At 37.4% G+C, this 23,540-nt stretch overlaps 1 protein-coding gene across 4 annotated transcripts; it reads left to right on the plus strand.

Moving 5' to 3' along the window:
• Positions 1 to 2,279: 2,279 nt before the first annotated feature.
• Positions 2,280 to 22,864, plus strand: AKAP3 (A-kinase anchoring protein 3). 4 transcript variants are annotated; one of them, XM_052001221.1, is made up of 6 exons: positions 2,280 to 2,396; positions 7,190 to 7,300; positions 7,731 to 7,832; positions 9,487 to 9,582; positions 13,704 to 16,112; positions 22,455 to 22,864. In XM_052001221.1, exons 3-6 carry the CDS (start codon positions 7,830 to 7,832, stop codon positions 22,608 to 22,610), a joined length of 2,664 nt encoding a protein of 887 aa, XP_051857181.1. In that variant the 5' UTR covers positions 2,280 to 2,396; positions 7,190 to 7,300; positions 7,731 to 7,829; the 3' UTR covers positions 22,611 to 22,864. The 4 variants fall into 4 exon arrangements, with proteins under 4 accessions (XP_051857181.1, XP_051857180.1, XP_051857184.1 ...); XM_052001220.1 differs by having other exon boundaries at positions 7,190 to 7,296; XM_052001224.1 differs by lacking the exon at positions 7,731 to 7,832.
• The last annotated feature ends 676 nt before the right edge of the window (positions 22,865 to 23,540 follow it).

The raw sequence follows: 23,540 nt of genomic DNA on the forward strand, positions 1-23,540 counted from the left end.
TTTCAGTAGTGAAGCAAGGTAAGGAGCTAGGAAATCTGAGAGCTATTGGTTGAATTGATTAAATACAGAGCTAGAAATTTAGAAGGAAAGTAAGTAAAAGGGCACAAGGAATGGCCTAAGAAAGTACTGAAGGATTGAGGGATTGAAAGTGATGATCTTATTGAACAGGAATGAGTCATAAAGAGAGATGGAGTGATGTGAAGTTGTATCAAAGGAATGTTAGAATTTAGAATACTTACACCCCATCCAGAGGGTAATCCAGAGGGTGTCTGGCTAAGATAGATTTAATGAATAGGTCATAGAATTTAAAGAGATTAAAGAATTCATAGGGTTATTGATTTGAAGCTAGAAGAAACCTGAAAGGCCTCATCTTGTAAATGAGAGAACTAAGACACAGAAATCATAAGTGATTTGGAAGTTAGGAATTTTGAAGAAGAATCAGCATGAATAATGAACAGGATTTAAAGAAGGAAGATATTTTCCAAAAAAGACAATTGTCAGTAGTATTAAGTACTTAAGCCCTCCCTGACCACCACTACATTTGGGTTGTCTTGATGACAAGGAATATCTTGCCTTTTAGATTGCATCCCCACTACTTAAATTTAATTTAGTGCCTCCAACAAAATGCTTTTTCATTTGTTCACATATTTTAGAAAGACTACTGGATTCACTGGCCATTGGATCATTGATAGCCTTTAGCATTTTCAGGAATGTGTTGGGAGCAGAAGCCAGATTGTAAGGAATTAAAGAATAATTAGTAGGAAGGAAGAGAAAAAATCAGATGGAGTTTATTAAGAGAATTAGGGGAGAACAGAGAAGAGTTAACAGTTATATGAAGCAAAAGAATCTAGTAAAGGATTTTTAGAATTAGGGAGACATGAACAGCACATTTGTGATCAAGTGTAAAAGAGCCAATGGATATTGAGCCATTGAAGATCTGTGATAAGAAAATGAATTGTTTTGGAGCTCCCCGGTTCAAGAAGAAATGAGATCAAGGCCATTGGTAGCCTTAATGAGGACCATGCTTTCCTTCACAGCATTTAGCCTATTTCACTGCTTTTAAAATCTAAATCAATCAATTTTATGTGGTAAACAAGCTTGGATACAAAGTTTGATGAAAGTGGAAGTTTAGACAAAGGGAAAAAAGAGCTGAACTGATTGACAAAATAGAGAATCAGGCTCACCTTGATGGAACTTGCAAGCAGTGACCATAGCAGCTCTGGGACATATATTACACGAAATACAAACAATACATTTATTAAAGTACTTATTTAAACAATTAGGTGGCATGTGATAAGGTCATTAGAAGTCAGGAAAATCTGAGTTCAGATCCTACCTCAGCTATATGATTCTGGGAAATCTTTCTCAACCTGAGTTTCCTCATCTGTAAAATGGAGATGATAGAATATGATACAGAACCTGTCTTACATTGTAGTCATAAGGATCAAATGAAATTAATGTATTTAATATATTGATGTAATATAAGTTACTTTGCAAATTTAAAGAGCTATAAAAATGCTTTGTTACTGTCAGGCATGTGTCTAAGCATAAGTTTTATGATGTTTTTGATTTCTAGAAGCTTCTGACCAAAGCAAATGACAAAAACAAAGATCTAAGCAAGTACCAAGTTTACCCATGAAATTCCATTAAAATTAAATAAATATATTAAGATTACAAGGTACAAAATCCAAAAGTTGGAAGTAGACTGTGGTGTAGTAGGACTGCTCCAATCTGAAAAAGAGCAATTAAAAATTTCAACTATAATATCTCTTCAAAATGCTGACAGGAAATGATAACTCAGAGAAGATTGTCTTTTTAGGAAGAAAAGCATAAACAGTTTTATCTACAAAACAAAAGATGTTGACTATACAAGAAAGCATACTTAAAAGATTCCATGATCCTCACTTAGGAAATTTAAGCAGACTTTTAAAAAAATTATCTCCTCCTTCTCCTCTGTTTTTTGACTTTTTGGATTAAAAATTATATGGATTTATTTATATTATAACCTTGTCCTGAATCTAATTTTTTAATCACAATTGTCAAATCTTTCTCCTTAATACTACTCTTGTTTTCCCCATTTTCCATCCTTAGAGAATCAAATATCTCCCAAAGAAAAATGATATGAACAGAGAGCCCAACCCTTCCAAATTCAGCAGCAGTCACCTCTTATCCTTTTTACCAGGCAGCTCCTTATAGCATCATCGTTGCCATAGAGACAGTGATATCACCAGGTTTGATTCTGATGTCACTCTCCAGACCCAACAAGGGGGTGGTGCATGGAAGGTTCAGGGAGGAAACAAGATCTAGAGCTGAACAAGAACATCACAGCATCTTTAATTGACTTTAAAAAGTGTATTCTGGAGTCATTTGTGGTCCACTGTTCCAGTGCTGCAGAGGTAGGCAGTCCTTATAGATTGATCATAGGGTCCACCTCTCAAATTTCCTGTGATTTGAAAGAAGAATTCAATAATGTTAAAAAGACCACCCAAATGACCCCACTCATAAGGAGGCCATGTAGTCTATGGTACCAGTTATCTTAGCAAGCCCTCAGAACATGTTCGGGAAGTAATGAGGGGCATTTAATTAGTATTCTCCTTTTATAGAGGAAAGAGACAGAGAATCCCAATAATGAAGTTCCAGGCATTCTGGAGGGTCTTTGATAAAAAGAGAATCCACTCTTTATTCAGATAAATGCTTTATTATTATTCCCTTTCCTATTCCTCCTAAATTGTGGCCTTTTATCTTTTAATTATTTCAGGTCCTAACATCCTTTCCATTTCTGTTATCTTTGTTTAATTCTCTTTCCTTATTCAATAATGTCATTAAATTCTATGTATGGAATCTGGTGGTCTAGGAAGACCTCACTTTAGACCAAATCTCACCCAATGTCATCATCTTTTTGCTCTGATTTTCTGTGTGGTATTTAAACAAATTATTATTACCCTCTCTAAATTTCAATTTCATCATTTGCAAAATGGGGAGAAAAATCTATCTTCCCTTTTCCTTCTCTGTTAGGGAGACTTTCCTATGAAATAATAGGACCTATAATTTGTGTGAAACCTCTTGAGGCTAGTACCAAACCTTTCCCTGTTATCAGAATACCAGTAATTAAACCAAAACTATTATTTGAACTGCTACGTTCTCCCAAAAGTTTGCTATGGATATCATCAGGCCTCTTTGGCTATCTTTCTTGATAAATGGCAGGGGGTTACTTCCTGCTTCCCATTTTGATGATAATGGTGAAGAGTTGGGCTACTTTTTGACTTTTCTTGCTCCTTGATTGAAATTCAATCTGTTTTCCAGTGTTGTAGTAACAGGAAAACTTATCCACAATAGTTTTGGGTTCCTTTTCCTCCATCCTACATATTTTCCTTCCCTCCAATTCTGTCCAACTTCCTTTCCTTACCTCCAACTGTTAGTGAGAACTGGGCTATCAGTGATTTGGCAATGCCTTCATGTCAGAGAAAAAAAGGTTTGTTCTCTTGAGCTTGGGATCTTTAAATAAATAGGTCATCCAGGCTCAAGATGATTCCTGTAAATGAGGCTCTCATACACTACATTTAACTTAGCCAGATGTGTTGCTTATGAAGAGCCAGCCTTGCTTATTTTTACAAATAGCATCCCTTGGCGCAGCTAGATGGAGCAGTGGAGAGACACTTAATACTTACTAGCTGTGTGACCCTAGGCAAGTCACTTAACCCCAATTGCCTCACCCGCCCTCCCCCCCCCAAAAAAAAAATCATATCCCTTTCTACATTTCTTGGTGTACTGGGAAATATTTTGATATCTGAAAAAAGAGAAGACTGAAGGACTTTATTCATTTAAGCCTAGAGAAAAGAGGAAAAAATAAACATTTATGGCATCTATTACTGTCAGGCACCATGCCAAGCATTTTTACAAATATTATCCCTGTTGATCTGCAGAATAACACTTTAGGATAAGTGCTGTTATTCCCATTTTACAGTTGAAGAATGAGGTACCACAGCTGGTAAATGTCTGATACAGATTTGAATTCAGGTCTTTCTAACTCTAGGCCCAGCCTGTATCCTACTTGGCTCTAGATTAGATCTTCTAGCAGAATTAGACAAATTGGCCCAATTGCCAGAAACCATAAGATTAGTTTAATTTCTATGTAGATGACGTCTAAAGATCCCTCCCAGCTCTGTAGTGACTAGGGCCATTCTTTTCTCCATTGAATTTAAAGCTTACCACCAAGATCTTTCATTCAATGCATCTCCCTACCCTGAATTCATTCATTTTTGTTCCATCCTGCTCCTAGGATGTGGCTTATTAACTTTTATCTTCAAGTTAGAGAAATATACGAACCTATCCATTTTAGCTCTAGTAAAGTCTTTGAATTTTTTTCTTTTTCTTTTCATAGTCAAGGAGCTAGAGGCTGGGATTCTAAATCTTTACTCTTATCGATAAATGCCGATAATATAAATCCCAAAGTACTTAGTAAGCATCTCTTTGAAAGAATCCTCATGCAAAGCTAATTAAAAAGACACATTTTAACCTGTTGGGACTTACATGGATGCAGAAAGATATGATCAATCTAATAAGCAAGTACTAATTAAGTATCTAGTGTATGCTGGACCCAATGCTAAGAGCTGATATAACCACAATAACAAAACACTTCTTGGTCTCTAGGTCCTTACATTCTATCAAGAGATTTACAGCATGTATATAAATACATACAAAATAAGTATAAAGATCAAGGAGACAGCTGTGAGCCTTACAGGACCATATGAAGATAGAAAGTAAATTGAGCTGAGCTTTTAGGGATTGGAAGAAGTAGGGAAAGAGGGAGAATCTAAGGGAAATGTCTATTAATGAAATAAGGAGGTATGAGCTAAGAGCACTTAGAAAGGGAGAATGTAGTATCACAGAAGCCAAGGTGGGGAGTATAGAGAGGACAATTTGTAAAAAGGCAAAAAAGACAGACCCATGGAATGTCAGGAACAGCAAGAAGACTAATTTGGCTAGATCATGGAGATTGTAAAGGATAATACTATATAAGTAAACCTGGAATATTAGGTTGGAGCCAGGCTATGAAGAACTTTGAATGACAAAGGAGTCTATCTCTGATCCAAGAGAAGTAATAGGGAGCCAATGGAGTTTATTGATAAGGGAAATAACATGGTCAAACCTGTGCTTTTAAGAATAGCTTTGACAGTGAGGTGGAGGATGGATTGAAGAAGGGAATGACTTGATCTAGTGAGAACATTAGCAGAAGGTAATAAGGGCTTCATGTAGCACAAGAGTTCTTAACCTTAGATCCATGGATAGACCTTGGATCCATGGATAGACTTCAATAAATCATTTACAGTGGGGAAAAAATTACTTTTATTTTCAGCAATTATTGTATTTGTCATTCATGTTTGACTCTTTGTGACCCCACTTGGGGTTTTCTTGGCAAAGATACTGGAGCAGCTTGCCATTTGTTTCTCTAGCTCATTTTACAGATGAGGAAACTGAGGCAAATATAATGAAGTGACTTGTTTAAGGTCACACAGCTGGTAAGTGTCTGAGGCTAGATCAGAACTCAGGAAGATGAGTCTTTCTGACTTCAGATTACTTTCAGAAACCTCTTGCTAAAATTTAGAATTTCCTTTGTGATTGTAGGCAACAAAATATTAATCTGAGAAGGGATACATAGATTTCACCAGGCTGCCAAAAAGAGGGTCCATGACACAAAAGATACAAAGGTTAAGGACTTCTGATGTAGAAGATGAAGTTTGAACTGTGCTGAAGTAAGACAGATATTTTATCAGCAAAAATGAGGAAAGAGAGCATTCCAGGAATTAAGTTGAAAGGAAATAGCTAGTGTAAAGGCAAAGCAACAAAATGTGGAAGATTGTGTATGAATAAGAGAGGAGGCAAATTTGGCCAGATTCCTGAAGAGTCAGAAGGGAATAATCCACACAATAATTCAGAGCCTGAAAAATAGGTTGGAGCTCTAGGGTGAAAAGCTCTAAGTCAAGTCAGTTCAATACACATAACTTACTATGTGTCCATCACTATTCTAAGTGCTATAGATATAAAGAAAAGCAATAGTCTCCACTCTCAGGGAATTCATAAGCTAATAGAGGAGACAAAATACAAAAAGTACTTTCAAAGGGGAAAGCATTAGGAGTTGGGAAATGGGAAGGGGGGAGTGTTTCTTGTAGAAAATAGTATTTGAGAGAGAAATATCAAAATCCAGAGAGGAGAGAATATTCAGAAAAAGAGGTGGATCAGTAATGTCAAATGCACGAGCCATATTGAGAAGAATGAGGAATAAGAAAAAAAAACTATCAGATTTAGGAATTAAGAGATCAATGATAACTTTGGAGAGAGGAGACTGGAAGCCCTAATATTGCAAAGGATTAAAAAATGAGTGAAAGAAAAAAGAAAAAGAAAAAAAAATAGAAAAAAATGAGTGAAAGAAGGGAAACAAGGAGTAGAGACAGAGTTTTTTAGGACTTTATCTGAAAAAAGGGAGAATATGTATAGGCAATAGTTTGAGAGAATAGTAAAGGTTAATGAATGGTTATTTTTTTTTAAGTATAAGAGAAACGGGTGCTTTTGAAAGCTATAGGAAAAGGATAGATACAAAGTTTGAAGATTAGAGAAAAAAATAAAGGAGTGTTTGAAGAGTCAGTCTACGGGAGTACAGAAGTGGCTAATAGGATCAAAGGCACAACAAGATTATTTAGCCTTGGCAAAAAGAAGAGCCGCCTAATTATCAGAGAATGAGGAAGTAGTTTAAGAGATGGAGAGAAGAGGGAAGTTGTCAAAAATGGCCTAATTTTCTCAATAAAGTCAGTGTGGTAATACAAATGATGGCTAAATTCACTTTCAGGTTGGATAGATACCATTGTTACATATATCTGAACCAGCTAGACAGGTACAAATTTCATCTCTCTGTTTCACATTACTACCAAGCAATTAGTAAGCACTTTGCAAGCATTAAATCACACTTATAACCACCTAATATGTATCAGGGCCTTAAGGCAGCTTCTTTCTTGGGAAGCTACATTCTAAATTTGCCTGAAGTAAGACTTTTTTCCTGTTGCATATAATTTTGTGCTTGTTGCATCCGTATCAATATCATGTAGGGATTCTGGATGTTCACCAAAAAAAACTATTCTTTAAATGATCCATATATAAAACAACTAATCATTTTGTATTTGTCTTCTCTCTACAGGTTCCTGATAATTACATGGCAGGAGGGGTGGGTAAGCTTAAGAATTGTGAAGACTACAAAACTATCCAAGATCCTTCTTTATACCTTAGGATCTGCACTCAGTAACAGTAGGTGGTTGTTGCTTTTTAAAAATTTGTTTGTTTTTTTAGTTTGTTTGTTTTTTCTTTGCAAGGTCACTGCCTTGCCCCAGGGTCACCCAGTTAGGAAGTATTCACTGCCTTGCCCAGGATCACACAGCTAGGAAGTATTAAGTATCTGAGGCTACATTTTAATTCAGATGATCCTGACTCCAGGACTGGTGCTCTATCCACTTGCACCATCTAACTGCCCCAACAATAGGTGTTTCTTTAAACTTTATCTTCCTTGTTTTTGTCCTCTTTTTTATTATTGTTGTTGATCCAACTGACCTGTTGACATGAATCAGGGAGTGCCCCATGAGAACAACTGATGGCTACTGAATTCTAGGCTGGAGTCCTGAGTGATATATCCTAACTTTGACTCTGGAACGGTAATGATCTAGAGTATGCTTACTTCCCCCAAGTTTCTACATCTCTCTAATGCTGGGAATCTACTTCCTCCTGCTAATTGATCAAGCTGAGGCATATTTTTCTGCAGCCGAGGACAAGAATGGGAATAAAAGATGGTGAGTCTGAACTTCTAGACATTAAGAAAAATGAAAGGCTACCAAGACTCTTGAATATATTAGAAGAGATTATGAAGTCTCTTTCTGAGGGTATTTTTAGAAAATAGCAAACAAGGTTTTTTCTTTCTTTTTTTCTGAGATGGGTTAGAATTAGTCTTTCTCAGGGAAGGGAATGAATCACAATACACCCACTAAGAAGATAATATGTAGTTTAAGAAAAACTATCAAGGTGTGGTAGAAGGAATACAGAAAACTCGAGTTTTAGGTCAATAACTACTTGGAGGCAGTGGTGGGGATCTTGAGTTATTTTAATTTAGTAGAAGATGACCTAGGATTGACTATTATGTGACACTATTTCCTAGTCCTTGTGGAAGCTAAGATTGGGCAGCTTTTTAAACCTTTCTTATCTATATTTAATCATTATCCCAAATGTTCTAAATATTATTCAGAAAATGTAGTCTTTCCTAACTAGAACTGGGGTTTTCAGTTTATGATATGTGTACATCAACCACCTATCATATCTAATGAAATCTTACATTATCAGTTGGATTGGTTAAAGATAGAAATGAGGAGATTTTTATTCTACAATGTAAATCTTATTACATCAAATGTTTGTGTAGTTTTAATGATATTGAAACCTAAAGCAATGATTCACTTATTTCTAGCCCTTCCTATTTAACACTAAAAATTTCCAGCACCTTATGAGAAAAAAAAAAGATGGTCCTATAGAATTTATTTTGTTGTAACAAAATATAATCGATTGAAAGAAATCAAAACACCAAAACCTGGTTACTTTAGAAAAATGCTAGGGAGGATATGTGGAAAAGGGGGAGAATGAAGGAAAAAAGGTAGGGAGAAAACAATTAGGTTCTACTTGCTCTAAGAAGCAGTTGAGAGAACCTAGGTGGCTCAGTAGATAAAGTGCCAGGCCTGAAGTCAGGAAATCTTATCTTCCTGAGTTCAAATGTGACCTTGGACACTTACTAGTCATGTGAACCTTGGCTCTATTTTCCTCAGTTTCCTTATCTGTAAAATGAGTTGAAGAAAGAAACTCCAGTTTCTTTACCAAAGGAAAACTCCAAATGGGGCCATGGAGAGTCACATATGACAACTCAAAAGCAAGTAGAAAAAAGAACTACAAAGAAGGAAAGGAAACATCAGTTTTGGACCTGGGTAATGATAGCCTGGTGTAGGAAGAAGGGAAACAAAGCACAAGCCAATGAAAGCTAAGTATTGAGATAATAGATACAGAGATACAGATTTAGATATCCTAAACTTTCAAAGCCACTGGTGTCACCTAAGTGACATTGATGATTATTAGCTGGCCATATTGGCTAAGGCTATCAGTTCTGGGTTCTTAATAAGAAATCAATGATGACTAAAGCAAGGACAGGTATAACAAAGAAGGATAGGCTAATTTGTATGATGTCCCACCTGATGCCAATGGTATCACTTAAAGAGATGAAATTTACCACTGGATAATGATACTTCATATGTGGACCCTGAACAAAGCATTTGAAAAAACTCCACTGGGAATTTTCCTCAAATGTTTCCTCCTCCAATTCTCAGGAATCATTTGTTTTACTTCTTTCTTCTCCCTCAAGTTTTAAAATCTACTTTTTTGATAATTTCATTTCATTTTTCCATCCTCCAGATGTCTGATAAGGTTGACTGGTTACAAAGCCAAAATGGAGTGTGCAAGGTAGATGTTTATACACCTGGAGAGGGTCAACACCAAGACTGGAAAATGGTAAGTAGAATAGGCCAGCCTCCTTTTGAATGCTGAATTAAGAATTCATAGGGTGGAATGCAGCTAGGTGGCAGTGGATCGAGCACCATCCCTGAAGTTAGGAGGATTTGAGTTCAAATAAGGCCTCAGTCACTTAACATGTCCTAGATATGTGACCCTGGACAAGTAACTTAACCCCAATTGCCTGGGGAGGAAAGGGAATTTATATGATGCTTCTAGAGGGCTCTTACCAGTGCTGTTTTGGGAAATGTGTAACAATCAGCTTTCCAAGGAATGCAGAACCCACTTAATCTGCCCTTTTCCTCCATCACTTTCCTAAATTTAGACAATCAACAAATCATTAAATCAAGCCCTGATCTGTAATCTGTAGATTTCCAAGGTATAAAAGTTCACACAGAAAATACAGTAATTGGATTTTTCCTACACCCTTGAACACACCTCTTATTCTTATCCTCCCACATTTTAATTTTTCTGCAAATGTTGGTTCTTAAGAAAAGATTGAATCCCCAGAAAATAAGGAGTCCAGTGAATTTAAGAGGATACCCTTCTCAGGATATATTTCTTAATCAAAATCTTGAAGAAGAATATATATAGGCAATACTATTCACAAAATTATACTAGTAGTGTTCTGTAGTAATACATTTATAGTCAAGTTTTATCCTAAAGGAGGCCTCTCCCTCAGTTCCTCTCCTTCCACCATCACCACCCCCTTTACAGATAAACGGAACTTCATCTTTGTTAAACCTCTGGTGCTCAGCAAAATCTTTGTTCTTCACTTAGATTGTGAAATATCACAGAAAAATGTGTTTATACAAATAATTCATGTGTAGTAGCCATATAATAATAACTAGCATTTATTAAAAAAAAAATTTAAGACTTGCAAAGCTCTGTACATGTGGTATTTCATTTGATCCTCACAACAGTCTTGGGAAGTAGGAAACTATTATTCCCATTTTACAGATAAGGAAACAGACTGAAGGAGGAGGGGTTAATTGACTTGCATGGGGTCTCACAAGCTACTGAGTGTCTGGAATGGAATTTTAACAGATCCCCCTGACTCCGGCATTCTTCTGTACTGATCCACTTAGCTACAATAGAACCTTAAAAAGTAATAATTTTTTAAAGTTTACAAAGCCTTTTCTCCCAAGAATACTGCAAAAGGTGGGTAATGCAAATATTCGTCCCCATTTTGAAAATGAAGAAAATAGCTTATGGACAGTTTAAGTGACTTAGCCAAGCTCACATACATAATAAGGGTTACAGCTAGGTCTTTTGAGCATGTCTATTGCACTCTTTTCACAGTACTACCACTGCCCATTCACAAAGAGCCAAAAGCCTTAATTACCAGAATCATCTGCGTTGGGGACATAAGAAAAGGAACAAAATTTGTGAAAATTAAAAAAAAAAAAACTAAGGTTCAGTTCTAATTAGTGACCCTTCCCCTTTCATATGTTGCATAAGGGCCCAGTACTTTTCTGTTACCCAAATATCCTAAGATGATAAATTGTGCCAGCAGATATTATTTGTTCTTTTTCTTGAGTAATAATATCCATGTTCTTTCAAGAATTATCATCTTTAGCTAGGAATTAAAGCAGAGGTTATTAACCTGGGAAGTATAAATTTGTTTTAGCAATATTTTTATCATTATATTTCAAGATAATTTGTTTCTCTTATAATCCTATGATTTTTGTTTCATGCATTTAAAATCATTATTCTAAAGAAAGAGTCTTAGAGTCTTACACAAGACTTGCAAAATCTTAAAGTCTGTCTTCATCAGACTGCCAAAGGGATACATTACACACACACACACACACACACACACACACACACACACACATTCTCTCTGTCTCTCTGTCTCTGTCTCTGTCTCTCTCAGTTCTTGTGTTAATGGACTTCCCAGAGAAAAATAAGTTTTCCCATCCCAGCTTGATTCTGTTTGTCTTTCTCCAGCTACCACTCATTTCCCTTTTTCCCATTCTGTTGTTGCATTCCATAGCAGGGTCTTTAATGAGCAAATACCAAATTTTCATACCTTCAGTCCTATGATATCCTAATAATGCCTTACTATAGGCTAAGATCCTTGTAAAGGCTGATTTATGATTTTAAGCTTTTATGTCCAGATTTTGTCTACCCAAGAAAAAGTATAATATACATTGTTACTGAGACACCTTTTCCCCATCTTTTTTCAACTAGTGTTTTCATGAAACCATCAAAAACTTTTAAGTGTGCCATGTTTTCATTTTGTTGTGTTCAAAGGGGATTGTGTTCAAAGGGGACTGCACCTAAGAGTTAGGGTTGTGGTGGGGAAAGGGGATTTTATAACTGAGAATCCTGTTTGATTTTACTCTTAGGGGGTGAAATTGAATGTCTTTCACATTGAGAATGTGAATGTAGGATTCAAGTATGTATCAAAAGTAGAAGCTATCTTCTTCAGGACATCTAAAAATTTCACAGAACTATCAGATCATAGATATTACCTTTACCATTATAATCAGGGCAGTTAGGTGATACAGTACCTCAGATACTCACTTATTGTGTATCCTTGGAATAAAGTCACTTAACTTCTGTTTGCTTCAGTTTATTTGATCTGTAAAATGGGATAATAATAGTACCTACTTCCTAGGAGTGTTGTGAGGACCAAATGATATAATAATTTAAAAGCACTTGGCACAGTGCCTGGTGCACAGTAAGTATTGTATCAATGTTAGCTGATAATCAAAATTTTCAAAACTCTTAATTGTATGTTGTGCTATACTGGGTTCTTTACTTAACAATTAAACATACATGACCGATGGTCCCTACCTTTTGTCAGATCATCCATTTATTCTGCCCTATATGGCCATTTAAGACAATAACACTGATGGACTCATAAATAAATTGTATATAAAAAGTAACAATAGGAAAATAATTCTGTTACAGTATTTAATCTATATGAAGCCTAAATTCCCATTTGAGCTGCTCACATTATTTTTTTTTTTCTGTTTGTTTGCATTGTTTTTCAACTCTTCTTTTTTCTAGAAAGGAAAGGTAGTTTTGGTTCTAGGTTCTGTGTCAAATCAAAAAATATTTATTTCTATACCTGCCACCTAAGGTGTCTTGAGGGTAGCAGCAAAGAATGCTGGATTTGGAGCTGAGGGACTTGTGTTCAAATCCCAGCTCTGCCATTTATTACCTGTGTGATCTTGGAGACAAATCTCATAACTCCCACCTATAAATTGAAGGAATTGGACTAGATCATTTCAAAAAGTTCCTTCTGGCTCTAATTAGAGCCTATGAATGAGCCTATGAATGCAAAGAAGTACAAGCCACATTCTCTGCTTTGGGGCTTTAGGGGACATGAAGAATTTTTAAAGCTGTATGCCTGTGTGCGTGCTTACTCCAGTATGCATGCATGTGCTATAGTGAATGTCTATCAGCATAACATAATAGTATAAAGAAGAAAGGATTTAAAAACAGGATAAATCAATTGCTAGCATTTACTTTTTCTAACTTTGTATGACCTTAGGCAAATTAATTTAATCTCCTGGAGATTTTTGTCTCCTCATCTGTAAAATAAGAATAGCCATACTTTTGTTGTATGTTCCTCCTAACCAAAATGAGATAGTCTTGTGAGACATTTGAAACAATAAGCTATTATGATAAAAAATGTTCAATACTGAGCATAATATAGGATCCTGTACATAGTAGGTACTTAAATATTTAGAGAAATTAAATAATATCTACTAATCTTGTAAATTGCCAGATTGTGTTATGTTAGTTCTTCAGTCCCAAAACTAAATGTTTTATTTAACTATTGACAACTATCTTTATCAGGGGCTGTTCAGGCTGTTCATATATCAAAATAATGCGCTTTTTTCCCCTTTCAAAATCATTTTTTTGAAAGAGCTGAGTTACTAAATAAGAGCAATTATATAAAGATAAAAGCAGTTTACTAATTCATTTTGTTAAAAAAAATTAATTTATATTTAGAGCACTATTGGAGTTTAATTAGTTTTATGTGCATTGTGTATGCATGATGATGAGATGGTAAGGCTGGGGTGACTTGGTGAAATCTTGGTAAGGATGGGTAAGTTTCTTTAACTAGACTGTTTTAATGTACTTTGGATGTGTTTCTGTTTTAGTCTGACGACTCTGCCTTTAAAGAAGTCTCAAATGATCCCGTTAGAGTTCTGAGCTGGCTCCGAAGAGACCTGGAAAAGTGTACATCAGCATTACAGGAAATGCAGCAACAACCTACTGGAGAGGTGTCTAACCAGGGCGAGCCCTCAGGAGAGAATCGCAGTGCGTTCACTGTAGACTATTTCAGTTCTGGAGGCAGGAATACCCCAGGCAAAATGCATCTTGAAATGTCTCACACTGAAAACTCTTCCAGGGGTTCCAGTGCCTGGAATAGTAGTAATGAGAGTTCAGTCGATGAAGTCTCCTTCTATGCTAATCGGCTCACCAATCTAGTCATTGCCATGGCACGGAAGGAGATCAATGAGAAAATCGATGGCTCTGAAAGTAAGTGCATCCACCAGGCGGTCTATATGGGTGAGGAACCACCATCTCCCAATCGAACCTTGAGTAAGGTAGCAACAGAACTGGTGAATGAGACCGTCTCCTTATGTTCCAAAGAAAATAGCCCAGACAAGGCTCCTGGTTCTGGAGACAGAGCCACACTCTCCTCACGGAGTCCCCCAAATCTGAAATTCAAGAGCACAATGAAATTTAAAGAAACCAAAGGAAACAAGATAGATGACAAGCCTAAAAAGTCATTCTTCTACAAGGAAGTATTTGAATCCCGCAATGCAGGTGATGGTGGAAGGAAAGTATTTGGGGGGTCAAGCCGATCCGATGACTTTACAGCCAGTGTGAGTCAAGGAATCATGACCTACGCCAACAGTGTGGTGTCTGACATGATGGTCTCCATCATGAAGACCTTGAAGATCCAGGTGAAAGACACCACCATCGCAACCATCTTGCTCAAGAAGGTGCTGATGAGACACGCTAAAGAAGTAGTCTCAGACCTGATCGACTCCTTTATGAAGAACTTGCATAATGTCACAGGTACCCTCATGACAGATACAGACTTTGTCGCAGCCGTGAAGAGAAGCCTCTTCTCTCATGGTAGCCAGAAGGCCACGGACATTATGGATGCCATGTTGGGCAAGTTGCACAGTGTGATGCTGAAGAAACCTGAGCCAGTCAAAAGAACATCAAAGGACAAGTCTGAGAGTGTCTCCTTAGTTTCTCTGAAAGGAATAAATGACAGCAGACATAGAAATATGAACTATTCAATGAAAGCCGAAGCCAAATTTAGGGAAAAAACCTTTTCTCCTTGCCCATCTAAAGAAAAGACCTGTGCCGAAACTCTGGGTGAACATATAATCAAGGAAGGGCTGAGTTTGTGGCATAAAAATCATCAGAAAGAAACAAGATCCCCAGGCCTTCAGCGTGCAACCTTTGCAGCCTCCAGCAGATCCGTCGGCAAACCGCCCTGCAAGTTTTCACCTGAGCCCCAGCCCCAAACCACCTCCCCAGGCCCACTTAACACCAATGCCCTCAGCTGCCAAGAAAAACCAGAAAACTTCCCATATAGTTCAGACTCTTGGGCCAAAGACCTGATTGTGTCTGCTCTGCTCCTGATTCAGTATCACCTTGCCCAAGGAGGAAGTATGGATGCCCAGAGCTTCCTGGAAGCTGCTGGAACAACAACCAAGATGAACCCACCACCTAAGTCCCAACAGAACTCTGAGCAGTCCAGTCTTGGGTCTTCTCGGATGGGAGGCAATCCTGAAGAGGCCGAAAAGAAGGATCTGATGAGTGTCTTTTTTAATTTCATCCGGAATTTACTTGGTGAGACTATTTTCAAAAGTGATGATAGCTTTGAAACAAAACCACCCAGTCACAACAGTAAGGAGGAAGACAGCTACCCTGATTCATCTCCACCAAGTGGTCCTCAAAAACATGGTGGAGGTGGCGGCGGCGGTGGCGGTGGCGGTGGTGGTGGCGGTGGCGGTGGCGGCGGTGGAGGCGGCGGCGGAGGCGGAGGTGGAGGCGGTGGCGGTGGCAGTGGCGGTGGCGGGGCCATTGCTGGGCTAACCAAGATGGTGGCTAATCAGCTGGATGGTAATATGAATGGGCAGATGGTAGAGCAGTTGATGGACTCAGTGATGAAGTTGTGTCTCATCATTGCCAAGTCCTGTGACACTCCCTTGGGAGATCTGGGAGATGAGAAATCTGGAGATGCCAGTAGGCCGACTTCAGCCTTCCCAGATAGCTTCTTTGAGTGCTTACCAGTCAAGGGCACTGGGACAGCTGAGGCTCTCCTACAGAATGCCTATCAAGCTATTCATAATGAATTGAGAGGGATGTCGGTACATCCCCCCGAGGGCTCCAACAGTGCCAAGGTGATTGTCAGCAATCACAACATCGCTGACACCATCCAGAACAAGCAACTCCAGGCCGTTCTCCAGTGGGTAGCCGCCTCCGAGCTCAACGTACCTATTCTGTATTTCGCTGGTGATGATGAGGGGATCCAGGAGAAGGTAAGGGAGAAGCAGGACAATGAAATTAGGGGAACTGAAAGGGAGGGTCCAAGCCCCAGAAAGGGAAGGACTAAGGAAAATAAGGGTTTCAGGTTAATACTTCTCTACCTTGGACAGATAGCATCTCCCTCCAAGGAAATCAGAGTTATCATCCAATGTCAATGTTCATTATTTCTAAGTGGCAATAATAACATTTCACATTTATATAAATGTTTTACATTTCTACAAAGTGATTTGTAAACAATTCTGTGAGCATAGTATGATAATTATTATTAGCCCCATTTTACAAATGGAAAAAAAAGTGAGACTCAGAATGGACCTATTTAAAGTCACACAGTTAGTAAGTGGGAGAACCTAGACTCAAATCCTCGGTTTTAAGGGTCTTGTTTTCAGTATTTGTACCAATATAGGGGGCTTCCCTAATTTTTTTTCTTTGAACGATTAGAAGCAAAAGAAAGGAAACAAGGGAGTTATCAGTCAGGCATTTATTTTTATTAACTGAGTGGAATATATAGAATAAAAATGAAGACTTCTATTAGATTTGATGAGGAGTCAGAGGTAATCTAGTATACCACAACTGAGATAGAAATAGCTAGTTCTACTGAAAAAAAGGGCAATTTATTTATTATTTGATAAAAGGGAATGAGAAGACCTGCTCCCCATATTCAAACTATATTGAAATGAGATCTATCACTTGAGCTTATCTCCCAATTGTTCCAATTCAGATTTCAATTTGAAACCCAGAACTCTATCCCCAACCATCTAGCTGACTTATGTGGATCAAGAACCCTTTGGCCCTCCTGCCAGCAGATGCCAGATAGATAGAGATATTTCCAGGCCTGAAGTCAATAACTTATCAAAGAGAAACTATGATACATCTGTGCTTTAGGGTGTTAACTAAAGATATAGGAACTTTTTATTTGGTTGGGAAAGAAATCTAGAGCACATCTGGGAATCTGCCTCTGTTCCTAAAGTATTCTGGAAAAAATCCTGCCACATCACTCTTTTTCATTGTAAAAATAGAAAAAATAGTGTCAAGGTTCTCTCTCCTCAAAGAAAGTTCCCAAAATGACCTCTCTCTTCAGAAGCCCCTGTCTTCCATTGGTAGCAATGATGAAACATATTGCGAGTCTGAGGTATTTATTTTCCGGCCCAGGACTTCATAATCCTTGGTTGTGCTGTTTAAATTCCTTTGGGAAAGGGTCCTTTGTTTCCTATATGGATCACAAGAAGGGGGTAGGAATTATCAGTTCAAACTGGTCTTCAAAGACTTGCCATCATATCCCAGATATACAACTGAAGAAAATTGCTTATTGTGATATTCTTTGTGCCAGGTCTTCCTCAGTATCTTTCAGTAGAGAATTTGTTACCAATGTCTATTTTTCTTCTCTTTTTCTTCCTTTCCCGGTCTTCTACTTACCATAAGTATATCTGCCAAATGTTTAAAAAAAAGAAAAGAAAAGAAAAGAAAAGAAAAGAAAAAACACAAAACCTTTATGGTGTTAAGGAGGGAAGAAAAAGAAAATAAGCTAATAGATTTCCATATGCAACTTCCCAAGTAGATATGGGTTGAAGATCATTTTTATTTTATAACAATTGGAATTTAAATTAGTGTCTTATACTAAAAGTCACCTGTTTCAAGGTGTGTGCTCTGTTACACTAACCTAGAGTAATATACCCCAATCACTTGATATATTCCTTGGTAGGTTGGTGGCAATTTCTCTTAGCAAGTTGACTCAAAATTCCCAATCTCTTATAAATGTATGATGCCTAAGGTGCAATTTCACTCATAAGAACATAGGATTTAGGACTTGATGTGATCTTAAACAACACCTTGTCCAACTTAGCTGAAGAAACTAAAGCCTAGAAAGATTAAGCAATTTTTGCTTCATATTCCACAGTAATAAACACTAGAATTGGAATTTTTATTTTTTTTCTTATATCTTTCCACTATTTCAATTTAATTTAATAAACTTTATGAAGTAACTGTTGTATTCAGGGCATTGTGAGAGACTTGCAGATGATACAGAGATTAAAAAATGATGAGTCGTCTTGTGGAATTTATAACCTAATAGGGATATAAAATTGTACAAAATTATCATAATATAATTTATAGAATGTAATATATATAGAAGTCAAAGGGAAATGAGATTAAGGAAGAAGGTGTGGAATCAGTGTTCTAGCTTAGGAGAATCAGTGAGGGCCTTTTAGAAGAGCAAAACCTGGAAAAGAACCTTGGAAAAGGATGGCCCAAATTTCAGATTATAAAATTTCAACTATTTTAAAATGATCTGATCTCATGCTTATAAAACTCCCCAAAAGGAAATGATTGGGGACCCTATCCAGTTCAAAGTTCTTTGTGCCACTATTATTAAATCGTACTATTGGCCACTCGAGGGACTTAACACTACAACTGACCAACCTTTAATTCTTCCAAGGGGAGATAGTCCTGAAGTGTATTATTATTATTTAGACAAAGATTATTCTTTGATGATCACAGCAAATGCCCTTTATACCCACTTCATGCTCAACGGTCTTCTGTGGAAGGAGGGGGAAAAGAGAAAAAATTAAAAGCTCACTCTTATTCACTCTTATTTTTGAAAGAGAAAAGCAAACAGATTGTCCAGGGAAGTAAGAGTAAACCAGATACTTCTATTTGCATAGCTTCTTCATAGCCTAACACTGCCTCTACTTTAAAATATATCTTTTTTAGTCCTTTCAGGATCTTCATTTATCCATGTCTTCCAATTTTAGCTGCTAATCCTGCTAATGATTACAATGGAGATACTCCAAAATCAGTTATATCATCTTTAGTTCATTACTAAAGTCATAGTTGCCATCTTGTTTTAAAATTTTGTTTAAAATTTTCATTCACTGGCCCCAAAATGAAGTTTTCCTAGACCAAAGACGCAATGGCTCCTGCTTTTTCCAGGTGAATGGTGAATTCTGATAATGTTCCATTACTTAGTTAGGAGGAAGCAAGTAGAGAAAACGGCCAATTCTAATAGTCTCCTAAAATGTCATCTTGATCTTCTGTTAATCCTGTATTGCAAAGGAAGGTAGTCTAGAATCTCCTAGTTATAGAACTCAAGAGTAGAAAGAAGCTCTTATAGATCATTTACCCCAAGACTTTCATTTTACAGATGAGAAGAATTATCCTCAAGGGACTTGAGATTAGAGGAAAATTAGATCCTATGGATCTGGGGTCACTTAAGTAGCTAAATGACAGAGATGGGATGAAAATCCAGGCATTATTACTCCCATTCCAGTGCTCTCTCCAGCACCACTCTTCCAGTGGTGGTTTTTGTGGTTCAGATATTAAAGTCTCTAGATTAGAGCAGTGAAGAATCTGCTACCAATCTGTGGTAGTCCCAAAATATCCCAACAAATGAATCAGATTATGTCATGCCTATTTTGTACTAAGGAAGTAGATAAATAAAATCAAGAGATTATAGCCAAAAAATTATTTTGAATTCAGAGGGCCTAAGTTTTAATCTCAGCTTTGTTATTTGTTATTCATATCATTGTGACCTTAGAACAAGTCATTTTAGTTATTCAACATTTATAAAGAATTTACTATGTACCAGGTGCCTATCTGGGTCTTATATGAAAAATATGGACTTTGGATTAAAAGATCTCCCTTTTTGATCTAAATTTTCTTGGATTACTTGCTGCCCAGGAGAGAGAGGGGAAAAAAAATTGGAACACAAAGTTTTGCAGGGGTGAATATTGAAAACTTGTCTTTGTATATATTTAGAAAAATAGAAAGCTATTTTTTAAACAAAAAGAGAAAAAAGAGAATAGGGCTAGATTGGGCATGAGTATATGAATATGGCTTAGATGGAGACTGGAAACACCATTAGCATCATTAGAATATCCCAAAAGTTTGGAATGGAAATAAAGAATTGGGGACAGAGGACTGTGGGGTGTAACTGGATTGGAAGAACAAAGGAATTTAGTTGCTTCTTGGAAGGAGCTGGGAAGGAAAATATTTTTTCCTTTCTAATAACAAAAATAATAGCTAATATAAAGAACAAAGTTCTTTATAGATGTTATTTCCTAAATTTTAACTCATAGTCCGGAGATAACAACTTTAAGATGAGTTTGGACGTTATTTCTCAATACTACTCATAAAATCATTATCCCCAGTTGATGAAGGTGTAATCCATCTCCTGAAAGGAAGAAAGGAATAGAGTTGTACTGAGACCTAACTGTAGTGGAAGGGGGAGAGAGTTTTAGTCTCTTTGATCAGAACTCCCTTCTTCTTAGAGAATAGAAGAATAGGGCAAGCTATGAAATGATCACTTTGAACTTTTCTGAATTAGACTTAAGAATTTATGAAACTTTAAGTTTTTATGTTTGTTTTGTGTGTGGATTCTGAAGTAGGAAACAGTGGAACATTTTACTTATTGCTTCTTTAGAAAATTTTACTTGCTGGTTCTTGGGAAATTTGGCTGCTATAAATCAGAACTAGGCTCTTAATACATCACTATAACATTTTCTTAACATCTTTCTGTGATAAGTAGCAACCCAAAGGAAGAACAAAGTCTTAAAAGGCACACTTGGCCTGAGCTGAGCTGCACTTGTCATTTAGGAGTTCAAATAAATCTTAAAGGATTTTCTAATAGGCTAAAACATTAAAGTGGGCATCGATTATAATATATGTGATGGCATCAGGAGTTGAGACAACTTCATATTGGCATATTGGCCTGCCTCTAATGGAATATTTTTGGGGGGTAAAGCAGAAAGAGTACTAGTGTCCAGCAGGGACTCAAGTAATTAATTCAAACATCAATTCTCTTTGAAAGACAGAGTAGTGGTAATGGAAGTGGCTTTAAAAGATCTGAGCTGGTTCTACACTCACTTAGCTGTGTGACTGCCATAGGCAAGTCCCTCCACCTCATTGACTCCATCTTTAAAAGGGAGATATAATTACTCATCCTCTGCATCTTACAGGGGTAATGTGAGGAAGGAAGCCGCTCTTAACACAACTTATAGTGTAAACTATTGTTATGTGGGATTGTAAATGTCAAATTGCGCTTGTTCTGAACTGAACCTCTGACATACCCCAGGCATGTCCTCGATATAAATGGAGCACCTGGAAATAAAAAACCCATCCCCCAGCTTTTATTAGTCAACTAATTGGTAGAGCTTAAAAAAAAACCCTACCATTAAGATTTGTCACTTATATCTCCCCTAAAAGCAGAGCAATTTATCCATTGAGGTTTGGGGGGTTAGTTTGGGTGAGCACACTATTCCAGATAAACAGCATTATTATTGTTGCCATTACTGAAATTAATTGTAATCATTGGTTCGTTCTTTCTTACAGAAAGGGTGGGGAGGGAAAGTGTGGGATCAAGTTTTGTTTTTTTTCCCCATTGGGTATCTTCCTGACCTGCCTCCAAGTAGCTCAGGTAGGCTGAATAAATATAGTAATGTTCATGTTTTAGACTTGCAATGAGTTTAGAACCATGGAAAACTTTGGAAGTTTCTGTATCCAGACCACTGTTTCTCTATACAAACTCTGCCACATTCAATAAAATGTTGTCTTTCCTGTGAATTGCTATGCCCTCCACAGTCTCAGCACCAAACCTTGGCCCAAGAGCACAAGGTAAAAAGGAAGGAGGGAAAAAGAAGGCAGTCTCTTTGAGGAGCATTTCACTTTTTGTTATTGGACCCATAGCACTAAACACTGCCACAATAATAAATGCTTGTTTGAATATAATTGAATTAAAAGGACAAGGATCCTATATCCTGTATCCAAAAAGATACAGAGGTGCCAGCTTTTTAAAGTTGGAGGCTTTAAGAAATAAGGACTTTTAGCAATTCAAGTTTTAAAGACTAGTAAACATTGATGGATATTGGGAAAGATGCATGATTGGGAAAACACTATGAGCAACACCATATTTCCCAGGAAATCATTTCAGTTCCTGTCTTTAAGAAAGATAAAATTCATTAGAGAACTCTTTTCCTATTCCCAGACAAATGATCAATGCCATTTGACTCTTTAAAGGACTTCCAGAATGGTAGATAAGTGGCACAGAGGATCGAGCACTGGCTCTGGCATCAGGAAGACTTGAGTCTAAACCCAGCCTCAGATATTTGATGCATACTGAGTGACCCTGAGCAAGTCACTTAATCCTGATTTTGCCTTGAAGGGGAAAAACCTTCCCACAAAATTTTTTCTTTTGTAAACTTAACTGCCCCCAGCAAATACAAACTCAAGTTCTAGCTTAATTCTTCCCGTTGTAAATTACCAAGAATTAAAAAAAACCCTTTAGGGATCTCTGACCATATATAAGTTCATGATCATCTGACCTTCCATTACTTTTTTGTCTGCAGCTCCTCCAGCTTTCTGCTGCTGCAGTGGATAAGGGTCGAAGTGTCGGGGAGGTCCTACAATCAGTACTCCGCTATGAGAAAGAGCGGCAGCTGGATGAGGCAGTGGGGAATGTAACTCGGCTGCAGCTACTGGACTGGCTGATGGCAAACCTGTGAGCAGTGCAGGCCCTCTGTGTCCCCTTTCCCAGCAGTGGGGCCGGAGGCTGGACAACCCCCTAATCCCACTCCGTGTACCCTCCCCATCTCCACCTATTTCCCCCACCTGCCTGCCTACCCACTGTCACAGAGCCCTGACAGTCTCCATACCACTCACGTGAAACACATGACATCTTATGCTGGTCACTGAATTTTGCAGATTTTCCTATCCAAACGAGCATGGACGTAAAATAAAAACATTACAATTAAAGGGCTCACAATGTTTGGTTTCATTGGGGACTTATGGGGTGACAAAGATAGATATCTTAAGTTTTGAAAAACAATTCTAACCAAGGTATTAAACATATTCAGGCTGGGAGGGGGAACCCCAAAAGAATCCATCTATCACACTGCCTTTAAACCATTACAAAGAGTCCAGTCCAGATAGGTTGTTTCTCTGTTCTCCCTCAAGGGAGATATCACGACCTTTTTATAACTCTTGTACAACGTTACTTTAAACCATTACAAAGAGTCCAGTCCAGATAGGTTGTTTCTCTGTTTTTTTAAATTTATGTCCCTCAAAAGGAGATACCACGACCTTTTTATAACTCTTGTACAATGTTACATTAAGACTATTCGTTCTGAATGTGAACTATTTGCATTTTTATTTTTCTTTCCGAGTTGTTTTTACCTTCTAATCCAATTCTCCCTGTGCAACAAGAGAACTGCTCGGTTCTGCATACATATATTGTATCTAGGATATACTGCAACATATTTAACATATATAGGACTGCTTGCCATCTAGGGGAGGGGGTGGAGGGAGGGAGGGGAAAAATCGGAACAGAAGCGAGTGCAAGGGATAATGTTGTAAAAAAAATTACCCTGGCATGGATTCTGTCAATATAAAGTTATTATAAAATAAAATAAAATATTTAAAAAAAAAAAGACTAT

This window comes from Antechinus flavipes, chromosome 5 (genome assembly GCF_016432865.1).
Source record: "Antechinus flavipes isolate AdamAnt ecotype Samford, QLD, Australia chromosome 5, AdamAnt_v2, whole genome shotgun sequence".
Classification (NCBI taxonomy): Eukaryota; Metazoa; Chordata; class Mammalia; order Dasyuromorphia; family Dasyuridae; genus Antechinus; species Antechinus flavipes.

Excerpts from the sequence above, each read along its gene's own strand:
- AKAP3 (XM_052001221.1), top strand. Across the intron at positions 9,583-13,703 it reads AACACCAAGACTGGAAAATG|TCTGACGACTCTGCCTTTAA; the intron begins GTAAGTAGAATA and ends TTTCTGTTTTAG. Across the intron at positions 16,113-22,454 it reads ATGAGGGGATCCAGGAGAAG|CTCCTCCAGCTTTCTGCTGC; the intron begins GTAAGGGAGAAG and ends TTTTGTCTGCAG.